We start from the raw sequence: 18,842 nt of genomic DNA, 5'->3' as shown, positions 1-18,842 counted from the left end.
AAAAAAGGCATGAACTGCTGTCAGAATTAATAAAACAAAACAGTGCAAAAAAAAAAGGAGCATCTGTGACACTGATATACAGACAATCCTAAGAACAAAATTTCAAATTCCTGTCATTTTCTGCCAAAAAATATAAAGAGCTATAGAAGCCCTGTCTTAAATCAGTGCACAGGATACCAAGGCACAGACACAAGTCACCCCATGGTGCACAGCAAGAGCAGTCAAGCTACACACTCTACTGTTTCACATATTTGTGACAAAAGAAGTCCTGATACTGAAGCTTGAGCTACACCAAAATGTGGAGCACCTGCTGCCACAGCAGCACAGCACTCACCTGCAGCCACCACTTCCCCCAGTCTGAATTCTTGGAAGCAAAGCATAGAACATTATTACTTATCATGGAAAATAAAGATCAGAATGAAAATGTACTTCAAGCTCCAAATCATTTTTAAAAAATATCTATTGATAATACTTATTTGATAGACATGGCTTAATATATCCTTCAGGGCACATATGTGTGTGGTTAAGTAATAGTCCTCTTATAATAGTCACAGTAATTATAAATACAGTAACAACATCTCACTTATTAACTGATTTATTCAGTTCTCTCATTTAAACCCTGCTTACAGCACAGCTAAACAAAGATTAGCTGTAAAAAATAATAACTAAAACATAGTTTAATTTTATTCTGTAACTGAATAAGCAAGAAGTTCCAGAAAAATCTTCTACGACTAATTGAAATACGGGTGATAAATTAAAAATACCCTGTCTATCCAAGAGTGTGAGAAATTGATGAAAGAGAGCAGCTGAAATCTTGTTCACTCTAATTGCTAAGATACTCCAGGGTTCTACTTAATTTATAGCTTCTTAATTCTCCTTTTACATTAAGGGTTAGAGAAAGTTTCAAGATAAGTGTAAATGCTCAAAGTCATATTCACAGATCCACAGACTTAATCCTCAAATTCAGCCAACAATAGCAATGATAATAAGTGAAGAAATTCAAAAATAAGAAAGGGCCATTTTTAAAAAGTATGATCTCTAGAATATAATAGTCAAGTCATATTAGAGGAGAGGACTATCCTCAGGCCCTGTGACACCAGCCTGCTGTACAATTGATAATAAAAAGACGAGAACACAGACCTAAATGCTCGAAGCTTGACCCTAGAATAGGAAATCCCACAAACTTTGTGAATAATCTAATCAAATCCAAGTGCATACCCAGACCTCTCCATCAGGCCCTAGCTGCCTTAATTTCAAGCTTGCTTGCTGGATTGACTGTCACCAGTGAAGATGTGGCCTCATCCAACTCCGACTGTACTCAGCAGAGACTTGGATGAGCAAATGCCTCCAGTGGCTTTGGGTCAATGCATCAGAGTGACTGAACATTGCAAGGCTACCCAGAGTAGGAAGCTGCTTGTGGTGCAACAGAACATGTAATGAACAAGCTCAAGCTACATCAAGATGCCATGTATAAAAAATATTTTCAATATATATAAAGTATACACATGGATAATACACTTGTAAACAATTATTCCTAAATAAATACATAGATTGAAGAAATGAAGGGAGGAGGATGTATGGATGGTAGCGACAGAAATTCCACACTTACAACTGTTCACATAAGTAGCTTCAGTTTACAAGAATATATACCAGCATCCTGCATATAACAAAAAATAAAGTACATAAAATCTGCTAAATAGATTTTACTCCGATGCATTACTGATGAGATCATTGCTGTCTACCAAATCATCCACATATTTCATTAGAATACAGAGCTAGAGAAGAGACATGCATTAGTTGATTAACGAGAAAAACACAAAAAATTATTGAGACACAAGTTCAGCAGCATTATGTTCTGTGATTGAAAAAAAGACTACCATTAAAAATTAACAAATGGTGAGCATCTTCAGCTAGTCTATCAGTTCTGTCTTCAATGCATGTTCTTTTCCCCACTGTATTCACAGACATGCAACCTAACACTACTCACAGGATTTTGCAATGACTTCTGTAATCTTTTTCACCATTCTGCGTCAGCAAAATCATAAGATTTATATTGCAAAAGATTATTGAGACACACATACACATTCTGTTGCTAAAATAGAATAAGCATAAACAGTTCAACATAACACCCAAACAAAAATCTCCCTGACTAGTGATGACTTGAGTTTTTACGAGCCTTACTCCAGAAGCTAAATTGTGCAAGCGCTATTTTAAAAATAGCCTTTTAAGTGCATACGTTTACATATTCACAGTTTATTTCTAGAAATAGACAGTTTTCTCAGCTAATTGAAATAGTGGATAAAAGCACATGTGTTAGGAGGGAGGACAGAAGATGTTGGAATGACACAGCAGCATCACTGTCCCAAGAAGATACAGACACGTTGATGTAAGGGAGTGAGGCATCTGGATACAGGAGCTAGTGAGCATAGTTGAAGTGAACCTTTAATTCTCCACAGGTTTCCTTGCTGATGTTAAACCTCATCAAAGAGCAGTCCTCCTGGTGCAACAGTCATCAGAAACTCCCTGCCAGAAGGGTTCCTGCACAACTCAGGTTCCAGAATCAGGAAAGGGCATTCATGGAAGAGGAGAAACCTCTGGAGAGATACACTAATATTTCTTCAGACAGTAAATCTTGCCTTCAAGCTCATGCACTCAATCAAGAGCACAGACACAAACCAGGAGAACCAGAGTGGTCAGCGCTCCAAACCATCAGCTCTCTCTGCAGCTGCCACCCTGTGCACATGTACTATCAAAGCACATGAAGCTCTTCTGTGATATTATAGTCACACGTTTTCTTCCAGTGTCTTCTGCCTCACTTTCCAAACACCAAAAACAGATTTCAGTGCTGTTCAGGTAGGGATTCTAGCAGAGCTGAACAAACAAAGGCTACTGAAAACCAACAGCCAGGAGTGCACATACATCGCAACACTTCTTGTGGAGCACTACCAGCCACTGAGACAACAACGTCCCCGCAATGGAAACAACATATGGGGTTGGTGACTGTTTCCAACCACTGTGGAATAATCCGCCTTTGTGAGTCAATATCCCAACTTCATAGAAAATGGGGATAATGCCAAACCAAGAGACATGTCATGAGGTTTCGTTCAATTATTTTCATAAACAGTTTTGATAACATTTCCTGAAAGGCATGACACAACAGGCAGAATATTATTCACACCAAGGCTCTCTCTTTTCACAACTTACGCATTTGTAATATTTACTTCCAGCATAAAATGGTGGAACTTTTAAAAACAGATTTCTTTTAGGAGAGACCATCTGTTTGCAAATTTCTAAACAGAAGATAATCTTGCATTGCTTCTCGTGGTTGCTTAAAGCTAGCAGGAGCCACTGACAGGTGTAATAAAATTATTATTAATAAGAATTACTAATGTAAGTATTATTAGTCACAAAAGATAAGAAGGAAAAAAAAGAAACCAAACAATGAATTCAATTTAAAAACAGGCTGAGAAGGTCAAAGGAAGTGGGGATTGTTTTACAATAATAATATTTTAAAACATTGCAAATCAGCAAACAAAAAAGAGATTTGTCCGTTTTATGCCTGAAACAAAACTCAATAAGCAATAACACAATGCACTGAAACTGACTACAAGTAACTCATTTCCTTAGTAGTGAGCCAAAATCTGTTAAAATGTGGGTTGTGGCATCCCGGAAGGGATGAAGAATGAAAGAGACAACCTCTGTTTAGACACAACTGTGCAAACAATCATTAGTGGTAGCACCCTCAGAAGCAAGACATGGGATTTTAAAGGAAGTTGGTTATTTTGAAGTTTGCTTTTGTGATAAAAACTCCATTCAAAAATTCAAAAATGAGAGTAGTTACTGACCACGAAGTTCCTTCCTAAGAGATTAGATTTCACACACAAAGTGTTCACTATGGTCACTGAAGAAAGTATCTGATGCACTACACAGAATACATCAAAAATTGTGGAGCTAGTTAGGTATTAATAATACTGTATTGCGTTTTTCCAATTACCAGTGTCCACTAGGAATGCTGAGAGAGTGTTGAAATCATGGCCACCCTTCAGTGCCTTCTTGTGACAACTATACTTCTAATTCCTGCTCTGTTCATTTTAATGCATTATTGTTTCAAAATACAATGCTGCAAAATTGCAAATTACATCTGGCTCAAGGGCTGATTATGAGAAATACTAGCACTTCTGCCTCTGCGTGAATAACTCTGATAATAATGAGAGATTGATTGAGCTCCAAGAAGTCCAAATGATGAGAAGGGTCAATTTGAACATTTCTATTAGCTTCTTTTGTTAAATCTAACACTTTGCCAGGCCAGAGACAAATACTGCATCTGGTTACCATGATTTTTTTCAACCCTACAGAAGTACAATTTAGAAAATGGGTACTGGTCTGAAGGCAGACCTTGTAAGAAATGCTAATGAAGCACAAAAATCCATCCATTTCACTGGCACTCAAGAGAAGGCAACAGAAAAAGGAAAAGTTGCAAGGGAAATTTGCTTCTACTCTTTTCTGGCTGAAAAGGGAAAAAAACAAAAACAAAAACAAAACCCAAACTAAAAACAAACCCTCAGCAACATGAAAAAGTCTTCATTACTCCATTTTACAACTGGAACACTTGCTTGCATATACATGAGCGTGGCATACCTTATATAAAAGTCAGCTGCAAAAAGCAAATTGCTAAAGATGTGCACATGCAAAAGGCAAAGAAATGAAGACACAAATGTAGTATACTGGCTATCAAGACCAGGAAATGGCAGAACGCAATTCCAACAACTGTGTTGTGCAGCCTTGCAATTACACTGTATAAAATCAGCAAAGGTTAACGTAGATACACAAAAAGTTAATCAAACTACTGACAGTTCATCCGGAACCTTCCAAAGATTAAAACTTCCCTACAGATCTCATTATCTAGAAATGTTAATATATCAGTCAGCACTTTTTCTGTCAATTACTAAAAACCGTGGTTGATAGGAATCTCATGGAAAATAACCTCTGTAGGGTAAATTAAGCAATATAGGATGTCTATCTTCAGTCTCATTCACACGTTTATGTTTTATAGGAGATAGGAAAGGCACAAACGTTTTCCAGCAGAGAACAGGCAATGCAATAGGATCCATGGGACACGTCTAAGCACGATATCCCCAAAGCCTAGGTGAGCCCACAGCTGCCATTCTCTTCCTCAAGGATGCCTATGGCAGAGAAAGGCAGTTCCCCTTGCTGAGCTGCAGTACCAGAGCACAGGTGGCTGTAGGCTACAGTTGAAGGTTTCCTGCAGTGTCATTTAAGCCTCTTCAGAGATGAAAAAGAAAAATTACTTACAACTTATTAAAAAGCAGTGCCAGCAGGACACTTATGCAAGTGCTCTAGAATATAACTTAATTAAGTTGCATTGCATGCCCCTGAATAGTCATAAAAACAAAGGACAAAAAACAACAGCTATGCTATTTTGGAAGATTGTTAGGAAAGGAGGACTAAGCCACAGGAGCTCACCAGAGCCAGGCCTCTTTTGAGCAAGCATTAGCATGCCACTGCTGGCTTAAATCCTTCTGCCTATTCTATCCACTGTTATTCTGCCCCGCAGCATGAAAATTTAGTTTATACACGCCATATCTTCCGGATAGAAAATGAAGAGAGAGACTTTGCATAGCAGCAGCACTGGTGGAACAAAACATCTCTGGGGCTTAGGCAGCATGGCATGAGCGGATCCTTGCCAGGGAGGCAGTGTGGCAGCAAGTCCCCACAGCAGCTGGCACAGGGCTGGCCCAGAGCTGCCTCCCAGGGACACCTCACATCCCAGAGCTGCCAGCAGCCAGAGCAGGGCTGTCTTCATGGTACTGTGCTTGAAATAACTCTATCAGTTGCAATATCAGTTGTTGATTATTTCAAGACCAGTCTGGGAGCAAAGGTTTATTTCAGATGGAAAACGTGCACAGAGGACTTGCAGAGACGTGTGGTGGTGAGGCTTGGTTTCTGGTTCCAGCTTCCGTGTAAATAAGCTCCTAGCACAGAAGATCTGAGCCTGGCACCAGCCCCATGCACACTGGTGTTTTTGTTCTCATCTGTACAAGTTCAGGCACTCAAGAAATGAGTGACTGGGCATATGTTTATTTAGAAAATGAGACAGATGATATTTAAAATAAGCCCAGTCCTGACATCAAACACATTCAGCTCCTGAGATGTTCTTCCTGAGATGAGATCAGCTCTGCTTGTGCTCAGTGCTGCACACGGCATGCAGCAATCAATACTGCCACCTTCACATTTCTTCGGAATACAAAAATGAACAACAAAAAAACACAACAACATTTTTTTAATATAGACTAAAAAAGAGTTAGCAAAGTATTTCAGGCTCCACAGGTGATATCAGAATCCCAGTAGTTACCAATGGTAGTAATGTTGGTATCATCACTTGCTCAGCAAGATCAGAGGAAAGACACGCTTTGTCTGATACACTGCATATGAAACTGATGCTTGTAGAAGCATGTTGTGTTCTGAGCTTCAGGATTTTAGCGCTACAAGTTAAAGAAAAAGATAGCATCTAAAATAATATTGTGAAATATCTGAGATTTATTTGTGGTATGCTGCTGTTGAAATGTGTAATAACAATTCGGTTTGCATTTCAAATACTGCTACTGCACCTGGCATTGAATATGTTAGAAGCACTTGCAATTGGTATCAAAATCTACCACATTCATCATTGTGGTACTTAAAAAGGATGATACAGCTAAGATCTTAGGTGCATTTTTTCCTACTAAATACTTTTCTTTTTTTTTTTGGCAGAATTCTGTAGAGCCAATCCATAAACTTTGTTTCTGATTAGTTTTCAGTTTTGCTACTATTTACTAGCTGTAACAGTGTAATAGAAAGAACTGAAATCTACAAATATTTGCAATTATCCAAAAATCACAGTCACCTTGCAAACTAAACTCAATACCAGATTCTAAAAGTGTAGTGTATGCTTTTAGCATATAAATAATTTTGTATTTCTACACTGCAGGAAACACCACAGGGCATCAAAGGACCTGAAAACTCTATCATGGACAAGGTACTATCCCATTTTTACAATGAGAAACAGTTCTTCCTTGAAGCTTAAATGACTATCAGTCTCTTTCCACAGCCTCTACTATTTGTATCTCTCTAACAAGGCTGGATCTATACAGTTCACACATCCACTAAACTAAATTTTTCTAACAATTTTCCTACCAGTACAGCATTATTAACATATTTTCAACATGTAATTTAAATCCTTTAAAATAGACGTATCAGTGGAATGCAATTGTATATATTGCAAATCACTGAGACCATTAAGTAGCTCCAGGAAAATATACTATATTCTTCTTCCTTTTATGAGTAGGAGCTACAAGACTGGCATTAAAAAAAGAGAATTTGTAGAGACTATGAATTTATCTTCTGCTAAAGCAAACACTTCAAGATTTACCGCTAGTCACATCATCAGCTAGCCCAAACATACACTGTAAAAATGAATCTATCTCTGCAGGGTCTATTTTATAAACAACTATAGCCTTTTCTTACCCTCTTGCTTATTGTAAGCCTGCACAGAAGCAGTAAAAGTTAATATGCACTACATTAACTACTGAAATGTTATTGCGCATCAAAAGGTTTACTGGTATACTTTGCAAACATGCCTACCTGAAAGCCATAAAACACTGACATATCATGGGTCAGATCTACTGTAGTGCATTGCAATCAAGTTCTTGCTCTCATCATTTAAAAGTTTATTGATACAAAAGTTGTTCTACATGATATTCAAAAGATGATTTTGTATGTGATACAGCAGATATTTTTAGCACTTGGGAATCAGGTAACCATATAACAAATACTGGCAACAGGATAAACTGCAAAGAATAGAATACACACACCCTATTTTGTACTCAAACGCAAAGGTACCTGTGTCATTGGCTCAAAAAATCCTTGAGCTGCTGATCACCGAAAGCTCAGAAGACAGATCTGAGCCAAATTGGCATACAGTTACCTTGTTCTGGCACTCCACCCTTGTCAACTACTAACCATCACTGGAGACCAAGTATTGGAGAGCAGGGTCTTACCAAGGATTATTCAACTTGATATGGCTGCATTCTTATGTTCTTACAGAAAACTCTATAAAAAGTGCTGAACACAAACAGAATTAAAAAACATCTCCTCCTCCTCCTCCAAAAGTAATATAAACCACCTTCTCTATGACTGAATGGACTACAAATGCTCAGGTTTTACTTGATATCTGTATGTTGAGATGAAAGCGAAGAATATCAGCATAAATGCAACAGAATTATGATTTTAATTTAGTTTCCAGCATAGCAAGAAATAACAGCAAGGAAGATTTCTGTAGAATTTCTTCCTCAGTTTCAAAGAAAATAGTAAACTTTTCTGGCTCAGTGAATCGTGTCAGGCACTATCGGGTATCATATTAGCCTGTCACGCTTGGTGTACTAGTTCTTGCCAGTCCAAGATGAGCCAGCATAAGATGCATGGAAGCTCAGTGAATATAACCTGTTTACAAGTAAATTCTTTCCTAACACCCAAGATACAGTGGTCGGCTCACAGTTACAAACATATGCTTAGCCACATGATTTACTGCATTCTTGATGTTAAAGGAATTGCAGAGCCAATAAGTTCCTCGGGGTAATCATGCATCACAAAAATCCTTTAAAAATTAAACTTTTTAGATGAAAAATTTATTTTGGATTAACATTTGTGCTTCATGAGAAGTAGATGTTAATTGATTCAGATTTTTTGTATCTGATTATTCAGTGAGTCTTGCTCCTATCCCCTCTAACCAAGGACAAATACTTTTCACTTGGAGAGTGGTTAAGCACTGGAACAGGCTGCTGAGAGAGACTGTCAAATCTCCATCCTTGGAGATATTTGCAGCTCAACTGGGCATGAGACTTTAGTAAGCTGATGAAATGTGGATACTGGACTGCTGTGAGCAGGGCTGAAGCAAACAGAGATCCCTTCCTGCCCAAACTGCTCCATCAGTGCATTATTTCAGTGTCTGTTCAATTCCTCTTAATACAGTCCCCTTTGTTTTTCCCTCATTTTTCTATTTTTTTTTTTTCTTCAGAAGAACTGATAAAAGGATTCAAAGTGAGGGAAATACTACTTGCACATCTCAGGGGCATTCTGTTTCTAATATCTGCTTTGTCTGTTTGTCATTTTACAAAAGTTTTGTTCCTCTTATTTCTCTATGAAACAACTTAAAAGCCTAAACAAGCCCTCCGGATGCCTGATACCCACTGTTTTCTTACTGCACTCAGGGAAACACATGGCCTCACAGACTATTTCTATTCCAGTATGTTTCATTTCATAAATCATACTGGCTGATACCTATCCTGCCATTCTCACTGAAATGTTTTACAACAGTGTCTCTAATGATTACTTCTCTGCACAACTGTAAGACACACGGAAATCCTAGGAGGCTCCACCATTCACATGCACCACGAATCCACCTTGCTTACAAGAAGTGAGACACAGCAGTGAGTGAGTGCTTCATCTTTTAGAGAAGGATCAGCTCTCCTGCAGCTGCCTACTTATGTACTTCAAGTGACTATCACATAATAGCCTGTGACAACTTGTGCTACAAAAGTACGTTGTCACACTACTTTTCTTCTGAGACAACTTTCCTATTCCTGTTTTTAAGAAAGATTAAAAAAACCTCAGTTTTAAAAACAATCTGCAGACAAATCAACTGTAACCTTTATCAATATAAAGTACTATCAGGAGCAGTTTAAAACCTGAAAGAACATTTCCAACAAATAATGAAACAAATACTGTTAATAAAGCTTTTCATCTAACAGATCCTTCATGTCTCCAGACAGTATTTATTTACCGTACTTTGCTAGGGACTAACATGCTGACTAGTTAGTAGTCTTCAATTATCACATCAGGTGGAGGAAAAAATTCTATTTCTATACAAGCTAAAACTGAAATTGACTTTGAATCTCTGAACTGTCAACAAATTCTTCTCCGAAAAGGCTTGCTTTACAGAGATTATAAAGTAGGTGTCATCCTTGACACTTGCTTTCTATATTCATACTTCAGGCCTGGAAGAGAAATGCTGCAGAATGCCAGGAAGGATCTTGGAGGGCTCAGCTGTCACACTGCGTGACTCCCTCCCTTGCTTTGCAGTCAGATACGGTGCTGTAGATGTCAAAGGTTCTCTATTTAAACTCACTGACAAGAAAAGGAAGAATACTAGGAGAATATGTTAGCAGCTACTATGAACTTGTCTCTAGTATCAGGTCATCCTGACACTTAATTCGGGATGCTAGAAAAAAAAGGTCTGATTCTATTCAAATTAAAAAACACACAACATGCCCCCATCAGATACACAAGTTCAAGACTTACTACGGAAAAATCCAGCATTAGGAGTACATACTACAAAGCACTGCTTTCTATCAGAATGACAAACTAGAAAGCCATGTATGATTACATTAATCTCTCATTTCAGATCTCTCTCTCTCACGATTGCATACCACTGCTCTCTGTGTTTCATGTAAAAGTCACAGTTTACTAACCACTTAATGAAGCTGCATTCCTCAAATCCCTGACAGATTATGTGAGGTTGTTTGGATTAGAAATAAGAATTTGCCATTCCACTGCCCAGTGCCCCAATTACATTTTAGTCATAAGCATCTGTACCATGGGATGTTTGGGGATGAAGGCAATGAAATACAAATCTCCTCAAAGTGTCTGATTACACCAAGCAGAAGAAAACAGGAAAAAGTATGGAGAGGAATAAAGGAGCATCATTTGTCCTTCTAAAAAGAAAAACTATTTTAAATCAAGTTTCTCTCTTTCCATTCCTTATTTTCTTTTAATTGGAAAGAAGGAAGTAAAGAATATGAAAATGCTTTGAAAGACATTTACAAGAGTCCTGGGTAATTGTCTGCATCAAAGATGACAATTTGTTGCATGGCTGATTCCATTTGAAAAGCTCTTGTGACTCCACATCCCAGGAGCTGGCTGAAACTTTGAAAATAGATCATGACGAAGTAGCCCAGAGCAGCAAAGCAAACAAAAGCGTCATTAACAGCATCCAACTTGCAGTCAGGACAAGGATTATGCTCCTCCTTTCAAAATTGAAAAGCCAACATACTTATACCTTACGTCTACAACTGTAGTTTGTCAGACACACATTTCCTAGCTGGTAAAAGAGGGGAAGCAGATATGGATTTAATGAAGGTTCTGTCAGCTGGCACATATAGTAATAGCAGGTAAAGAACAGCAAAAATGGCCCCACATTCCATTTACCTGAGCAACGACCCACCTCAACTTTTTTTGATGAAATTCTTAGAAGTCCCACAAGCTGCCTACAATGTCCCCAGATGACTGTTAGCAAAGCCAGGTGCAATTCAGTGTGCAAGCAATGATCTTTGAAGTTTCAGTGATACAACAGACAGGTGTTTAAGCAATAACCTCTTACTTCATGTTCTAAGACTGAAGATTTATGGTATTTAGTGACATGAGCAGAGCACTAAAAAAAAAACAAAGAACTCTAACTTCTGAAACTCGTTTCCTTGTTTTCAATTAAGTTCATTTATCAGAAGGTGTTATTCACCAATATGAAGTCTATTAGTCACACTTCCAATGAAAATACCATTATTGTTGCTTCTTAAGCTACTGAATGATGAAAATCAGTCCACAAATTTTATTTTATTGAGTTCAAAATATTCTCCAGTCCTGTTGATTGGGGTATAATTCAATAGTATTTTACAACTCAGACACCTTCTTCTCACGAGCCTGCTTAAAAGTCTGAAGGCTGTTATTAAATAAAAGAAAAATAAGGTAATTACCAAATAAGTGTTATAAGCTTGTTTTAGTTTCAGCTAGGATAGAATTGCTTTCTTCAAAGTGTCTGGTAAGATGCCACGTTTTGGTTCTGGGAGAAAAACAATGCTGATAACACACCAATGTTTATAGTTGCTGCTAAGCAGGAAAGTACAGAGCCTTGGCTGTTTTCAGCAAAGAGCCCAAGGAGCTGACAGGGAACAGAATTAGGACAGTTGATTTAAATTGGCCAAAGGGGCATTCCATATCACATGACAACATGTGAAAGAAGTTTTGAAGGGAGGGGGAGTTTGTCTTGCTCTCTTCTGCTCACTGGGGGCTAGTCAGTGGTGGTGAGCAATTGCTTGTGCATTACTTGCTATACACAGTCATATCTATATACATATACATATATATATGTATGTGTATATATATGGACTGCCCTTTTCATTTTCTCTATCTTAGTTTTATCTCAACCCATGAGTTCTACATTCCACTGAGAAAGGGGGGATGAGCAAACGACTTTATGGAGCTGAGCCACCTGCCAGGTTAAACCACAACAAACCCTTGCAATTTGCTTTTCATTTTTTTACAGACATTACTGATGAGGAGAATCTTCAGTAGACAGCACAAGGAAGTCATGTAAAACGCAACAGTAATCCTTGTAGGTTATTCTCCCATATGTTCAGCCAGAAGTCTCAGAAGGCTAACATGATTGAAAGGTATAATTCAAAGCTACAAATATTAGTGTTATGAAGTGGTACATGTACCTTGGAAGTAGCTGTGTTGAAAAGAAGGGGGAAAAAAGACAACAGTATATCTGCTTTCAGCAAAACAAGGATGGAAACTAAGTTGACTATTTGTTCTCACAGAATTAGGAAAAAAATACTAGGCTCCCAGTAATCATTTTTAAATGTAATTTAGGATTAGGTTTTAATGGTAATCTGAGAATATTACATTTGCATTGGCTAGCCAGTGCATTGATTTACTTACCTGTATGCTGCAAAATCAAGAGAGGAATTGAAGATTAATCACCACATATCACAGATTTACATTTCCATCAATATTACAGAACAGCTCTTGAAATATACAGTCCCCAGTACTAAGAACACCTATGCATATACTTACTTCTTAGCATAGTGTCTTGCTCCACAAATTTCAACACCCAGTGGTTCCCCACTGAAAAGCTATGTTTATGTGGGATTGAGGTATTAATCTACAGGAGAAAGGTATCCACTTCTTATAACTACTTAACCACAGTTGCTTCAAAGTACCTGACATCCATTTCATAGGCAACCTCCAAAACCAATGTAAATATTTTCTTACTTAAACTCAGTATTAAGATACAAAGGTATACTCCTTACAGCATCTTTCATTGTCCTCAGCAGCTTGCCAAAAAACTCAAGCATATCTTTTGTTTTTGCAAACTCATTTTTATCTCATTGTATAGATGTCAATTTGTTTGAGATCTATTTGTCATCATGACTGTCCCTCCAGTGTTTTTTCATCAAAATGTGACTGGCTAATATTCCTCTTCTTTTTGGAAACCCAAAGTTGTTTTTCTTTCCTCTTTTTTTCTCAACATCTTAGTAGATCAGTTTCTTCTAACTATGTTATACTTCAGACACATCCTTTCCTGAGATTGATCACTTGCCAAACATAATTTTTTATAAAACTCTCCAGTGAGAGTTCTCCCATACAAACTCCCCAGTAAGACCATGATCGTATACTTCCTCACAAATGAAATAAATTCCAAAAAACAGTGACATAGTTACAGTGATGCTACTGTATTACAAAATCTTGGCTTGGGTCTATTACAGAGAAAATTACAGGTGGATGCTGGTTAAAGATGTGGAGCTACAATTCTTTCATTTGTGACCCATTACTTCATTGGTCTTAGTGACACAGCTAAAAACTTTACCCTGTTTTCTATCCCAAGGGTCCCCATTTTCATAAGTGAAAATATGCTGTACCTGACAGGAGGAGGGAAAAAGAAAGTGGCACACACAATTTTCTCTCATAGGAGAGGAATGTCAAAGAATCGCACAACAGCGAAGCCCATCAAATTAATGTATCCCTACCAGCACTAATTATAAGTGCACTGCTTGAAACCATAAAGCGTCTTGCCTAATGCACCACTACAAAGACCTTTTTATCAACGGATTGTTCTTGTCAGGTTCATTTCATCAAGAAACTGAATCTCTACAGAAATAAACAAACTGAGACTCAGAAGTGAGTAAATATATATTTTAGATTGCACTTTGAGGAAAATAAAGATTTTTGTAATCTTCTGATATCAAAACATGCATCTATTCAAGCCTTCGTAGTAGACAAGCAAAAACTAGCAGAACTTTTTATCAGCTTCCCCAAAACTATTTGCTAAGCTGTCAGTGGCCATCCAGATGGCCCTTAAATGTCAGCAGTGGAGAAGATAGAACTGCACAGTCTCTCCATGGTACAAGATTAAAGCCAGAGGACATAACAGATTACTGCATGGATAAGAAAGTTAGGGCAATGATGTAATTGCTTGGGCAACAAAGATATGTTCTGGTATAAGATCTGCAGCAGCTCAAAGCAGCACCAAGGCTAGTGTGTCAGCATCTCCTCCAAGAGATCAATATTTCCGTTCAACACTCTTCTGGCTTTATTTACAGTCTATATTTATCTGTGAGCAGAAAGAGGGACCATTAAGCCAAATGTCAAATTTATAAATATTATTCTCTTCTGCTCTGAAATGTCATAGTGAAAAAAGAAATGCACACATACTCAGATAGATTTATTTCACAGAGAGAAGAGTGAAATTTCAGACTGTTCACAGCCCAGTGTGAGTGAAGGTCCTTTGGAAGTGAGGGAAGCTCGGTGTCTCAGAGCACTGCATCTTACAGTTCTCCCTCGTGGTTGCATCAAGCTTCTCTACTTTGGTTGATGAAAGCCGTAAAACAATGCAAGTACTTAAAAGGTTTATTTATGATTTTAACCTGCTATCTCAATCACCAGGAGATCTTGGAAATGATGCCTGGATGCTGAAGGACAAATGTAACCTTGGGTCCCCTTGTGGAAATTTCCATCTCATAGTGCAGTTTAATGAAGATCCCAGTACCAAATCCTAAGATTTTAACTGAAGGCAAGTAGCTTGCTTTTATACATTACACAGACTTCACTTTAGAAGCTGTCAGTTTGCATATAGGTAGTAAAAAGCCCCTTGGCTAAATACAGACACTGGTGTGTCAGTTAACAGCGATTTCACCCCGCAAGTGTTCTTGCCCTTACAACTCAATGAAGAAAGATTATCTTACAATAAGAGCACTGGGAAGGAAGAAAGAAAAAGAAGAAAAAGAACTACAAAGAAATCACAACGTTGCAAAGAACCAAAACATCCAATTATGCTTTGATCATGGCTTGAATTTCAAATGTTACTGTCATCATTGTTTTTTATTGCACCACATCTTCTGATTACTTGATATCTGTATGTCAGATAAACAGAAAAACAAAGCATGATATAGCCAGAAGTAGTAGTTTATCTTACAGACATAATAAAGTCTCAAACATTATTGAGAAGCCTGTCAGCAAAGCAAATCTGAGCACAAAGTGGAAATGAGACATAATGCTTAATTCCTTCAATCAGCATTTTCCTGTTTGCCAGAAGCACCTCTCCTGGGTGGGCTGACAAGGTGCAAGCTAATTTAAAGATCCAGGAGGAGTCAGAACTGCATCCAGGTAGCACTGCTCCCACATTAATTAAGAGGAGACTAAAAAGTAAAGTTCACATAGAAATGGCATTGAGGGAAAAATAACTCAAGGAAACACTGGCTGTTATGAAGAGCATACAACGAAGACAGCATCAGGCCTTCTTATCAGCAAAATTATACTTTTCAGATTAAAGATTTCAGGACTATTGTATTGAACATACAGACAATGTTGCTTCTGGTATTAATTGCCACTTTTGGACTCATTTCCATCTAGAGCTTTCAAAGCTGTTCTGGAACACATGGAGGCTCTAATGCCAGAGGGCATAAAGCAGGCAATCAGCCCAGGACTGTCTGGTTCCCCAACAAATAAAGGCTCCCTTGTTTGGAGGGCATTCTCCCCAGGTTCATTCTTTGTCTGTGTACCAAAGCTTGCACGGTAAAGCAGCTGTCTCCCAGGTCCACTGAGCATCAGGAACATTAAGTAGGAGCTGCCCTTCTTTCTCGATGCTGTGTAATACTTTCCGGCTGAACTTCAGCTCACCAGGCAGCACTCATGTTATCCATAAGCTATTTACACACAACCAAATTTGTCACAGATGATTTGCTGCCATTTTGCCTGTTTATTCCCATTGCGATAGCCACTTACACCAGAGATGAACTATCCCAAAACTAATCTATAGAAAAAGGGCAAAGTGCAGAAAAGAATCAACAGTATTTCATACGTCTAACCTTTTCCTCCACCCCAGAAGTGTGATGCAACCTTACTCCAGGCTTTGACTTAGTCAGGCAAACACCAAGAAAATGAAGGTATTCCTGTAGGACTTCCATATGATGCAGCAAAGTACTCTCCTTCTTTTGATGTGTGAAGCCATCTTTTATAACACTTTTGGTATGCTGTTGCATGGGCTGCCTAACAACCTGATATGACTCCATATTTTCCAAATAAATTTTCTATTATTTTCCAATTTTTTTGATCCTAAGTTAACTAATTTTGTGTTGTCATTAACAGTCAGAACAACTCTCAAAGGTCTAGCAGTAACAGCCAAAGTTCAATTGCACGATAAAGATGATAACAAGTTTTAAGGTAATGGAAGCTCTGCTTAAATGCTTTGAGAGAAGAATCACTGTTAATAAATCTTCAAAATAATACTGGTATCTCATTTCAAATTAAATAATGAAACACTGCATATATGAAAGAAAACAAACACTGCCTCAACATAATCTTTCTTTTCTTGAAAATGCATTTATTTACACTAGCTAGCTAAAAGAAAGACTGATTTTCTTACTTTCTCACCCCTTCCCAGAAGTGATCAAAGGTGTTTGTCATGTTTCACCATTTACCCAGGACAGCAGGGTGTCCCTCAGCAGTCTGCTCCTTTCAGATCACTTATGTCTGCTGGAGAGAAGACTACTTTAAAAAGCACAGTACTTGGTAAAAAAGCAGGTCTTTCACTGACCTTTCTCCAGACTGTGGGTTCTCAGAGCACACAGTCTTACTTAGATTCCGATTTCCTCAAGATGAGCCTGCTGTTTTTCAATCTCAAACTGATTCATCTCTTTCCTATCTTACCTCCATGATACAGAATAGTCTTAATAGCTAAATAAAAAACCCACTCATTTAGTAGCATGTAAGCTTTGGGTACAGGATTAGAACAACACAAACTGTGAAGAAAGAGAGAAAGGAAGAGAGAAAGGAAGAGAGAAAGGAAGGAAAGAAGGGAGGAAAGGAGAAAGAGAAAGAAAAAAAAAGAAAAGAAAAGAAAAGAAAAATACTTGATCTGACAAGAGATATGTACTTGATCTGACAAGAGATATGTGCATTACTTAGATATCACCAAAGATTGTTTCCAAGATCAGGCAGCACGAATGCTTAAAACCTGCTCTGTTTTTGCAGCCCTTTCAGCCTGCTAGCCAGCAGCTTCTCTTCCATTCTGAGCTGCTTCTTTTTCATGGCACTACTTATAAACACAGAAACTGACAGATAAAAGATGAAGGTTCATTATTTTCATATTCGATTGCAAAGCACCTACCTGAACATGTCTCCTAAACCTTTCAGCATTCCTTTCTTTGCCTTAATTTTATCCTTCTCTTTATCTCGATCTTTCTTCTTTTCCTTTCCAGCCTTTTTTCTGTCGCCTTTATCTTGGCTTCCATTCATCTGTCTCTCCAGTGAGTGGGATGGCTGGTCACTTGCTGTGGAAACAGATTCTCTACCAGATCTTGAACTTTCCTCTGTGTCTTCCTCCACTGAAAGCACAAATTAAGAAACAATACAGAATAAGAACAAACAACAAAGGCAGATTGTTTATTGTAATAATTATTTCCAAGCAGGATATATGCACAAAAGCAAGATATTTCCATTCTTTTTCAAATTGAGTATTCACTAGTTTGGAGTATTCTTGGAATGGCCATGTTTACATAAACCCTTAAAGTCAAGGAATTCATCTTTGCAGAACATTCTGTATAACTCAATTCATACTTTATGTGCACTCTGAATAACATAGATTATGGGGAAGATGTTAATTGAACCCCATTAAGTGATGTTAATTGGATCCTTTTGTTTCAGCATCTAAATCAGTTGAGGAGAGCTTCAGAAATGTCTGCAAGAAGAAACAACAGCTGTGTAGCATGCCCTGTCAGTAAATTCTTAGCAATATTCCCATAAAAATATGAAAGTCATTAAGGACTGTTGACCCTCAATAGAAGCCTTAATAGACTTTTTCTTCTGCTGCATATACCGTAATGATTCTGCTGCACTACTTCATTTCCTGGCGTAGTTTAAAACACATCATGCATCATAACTTTTATTCTTCCAGAGCAGTATTACTGGTTGAGATGGAGCAGCCTGGGAGGCACAGGTGGGAAGATTCCACCCAGTGGAACAAGGAAAACATTTTAAGAGCAGGTCTTGTGTTTCTTCTCCGTTTCTAACCCAAGACCAAGACTCAGAGAATCCTAAAATATACCTGAGGTTAAATTTAACAGGGCACCCATGTTTCAGAAAATCTGAAATAAAAATGATCAAAAGAAACAATCCAATAAGGAACAAAAAACTCCCCCAGCAGTTTAGTGAGAAAGAAAGAAAATTATGCTAAACATGAGAGTTAGAATCATGAAGCTATTTTGACATAGCTTAAAGCCATGTCCAACAACTACACCGCATGAGTGTTGAAGCTGAGATCTCCCAGGAGCTCTAACATTTTATTTCATCACATTATAAGCAGGGCTGCATCATTTTTCAGTTTTCCAACAGACAGCACAAGGCAGCAATTAGGATCACCGGCACATACTCTGCACTGATTCCCATAGCTCTTACAGGTTCTGAACAAGTATAAATACACATATATATATATAAAAAACACACACACACACACA

General features: G+C 37.9%; 1 protein-coding gene across 1 annotated transcript in view; it reads right to left on the bottom strand.

Moving 5' to 3' along the window:
• LOC100551156 (partitioning defective 3 homolog) overlaps nt 1-18,842 on the bottom strand; it is an 85,380-nt gene that overhangs the window by 53,995 nt on the left and 12,543 nt on the right. Inside the window, exon 2 of the mRNA XM_031554025.1 lies at nt 17,498-17,714. Coding sequence (XP_031409885.1) covers nt 17,498-17,714 — 217 coding nt within the window. The remainder of the gene's footprint in view (nt 1-17,497; nt 17,715-18,842) is intronic.

The sequence above is a fragment of the Meleagris gallopavo genome, chromosome 6, assembly GCF_000146605.3.
Source record: "Meleagris gallopavo isolate NT-WF06-2002-E0010 breed Aviagen turkey brand Nicholas breeding stock chromosome 6, Turkey_5.1, whole genome shotgun sequence".
Taxonomy (NCBI): Eukaryota; Metazoa; Chordata; class Aves; order Galliformes; family Phasianidae; genus Meleagris; species Meleagris gallopavo.
The sequence above is the reverse complement of the archived record's forward strand: the minus strand, read 5'-3'. Positions and strand labels throughout refer to the sequence as shown.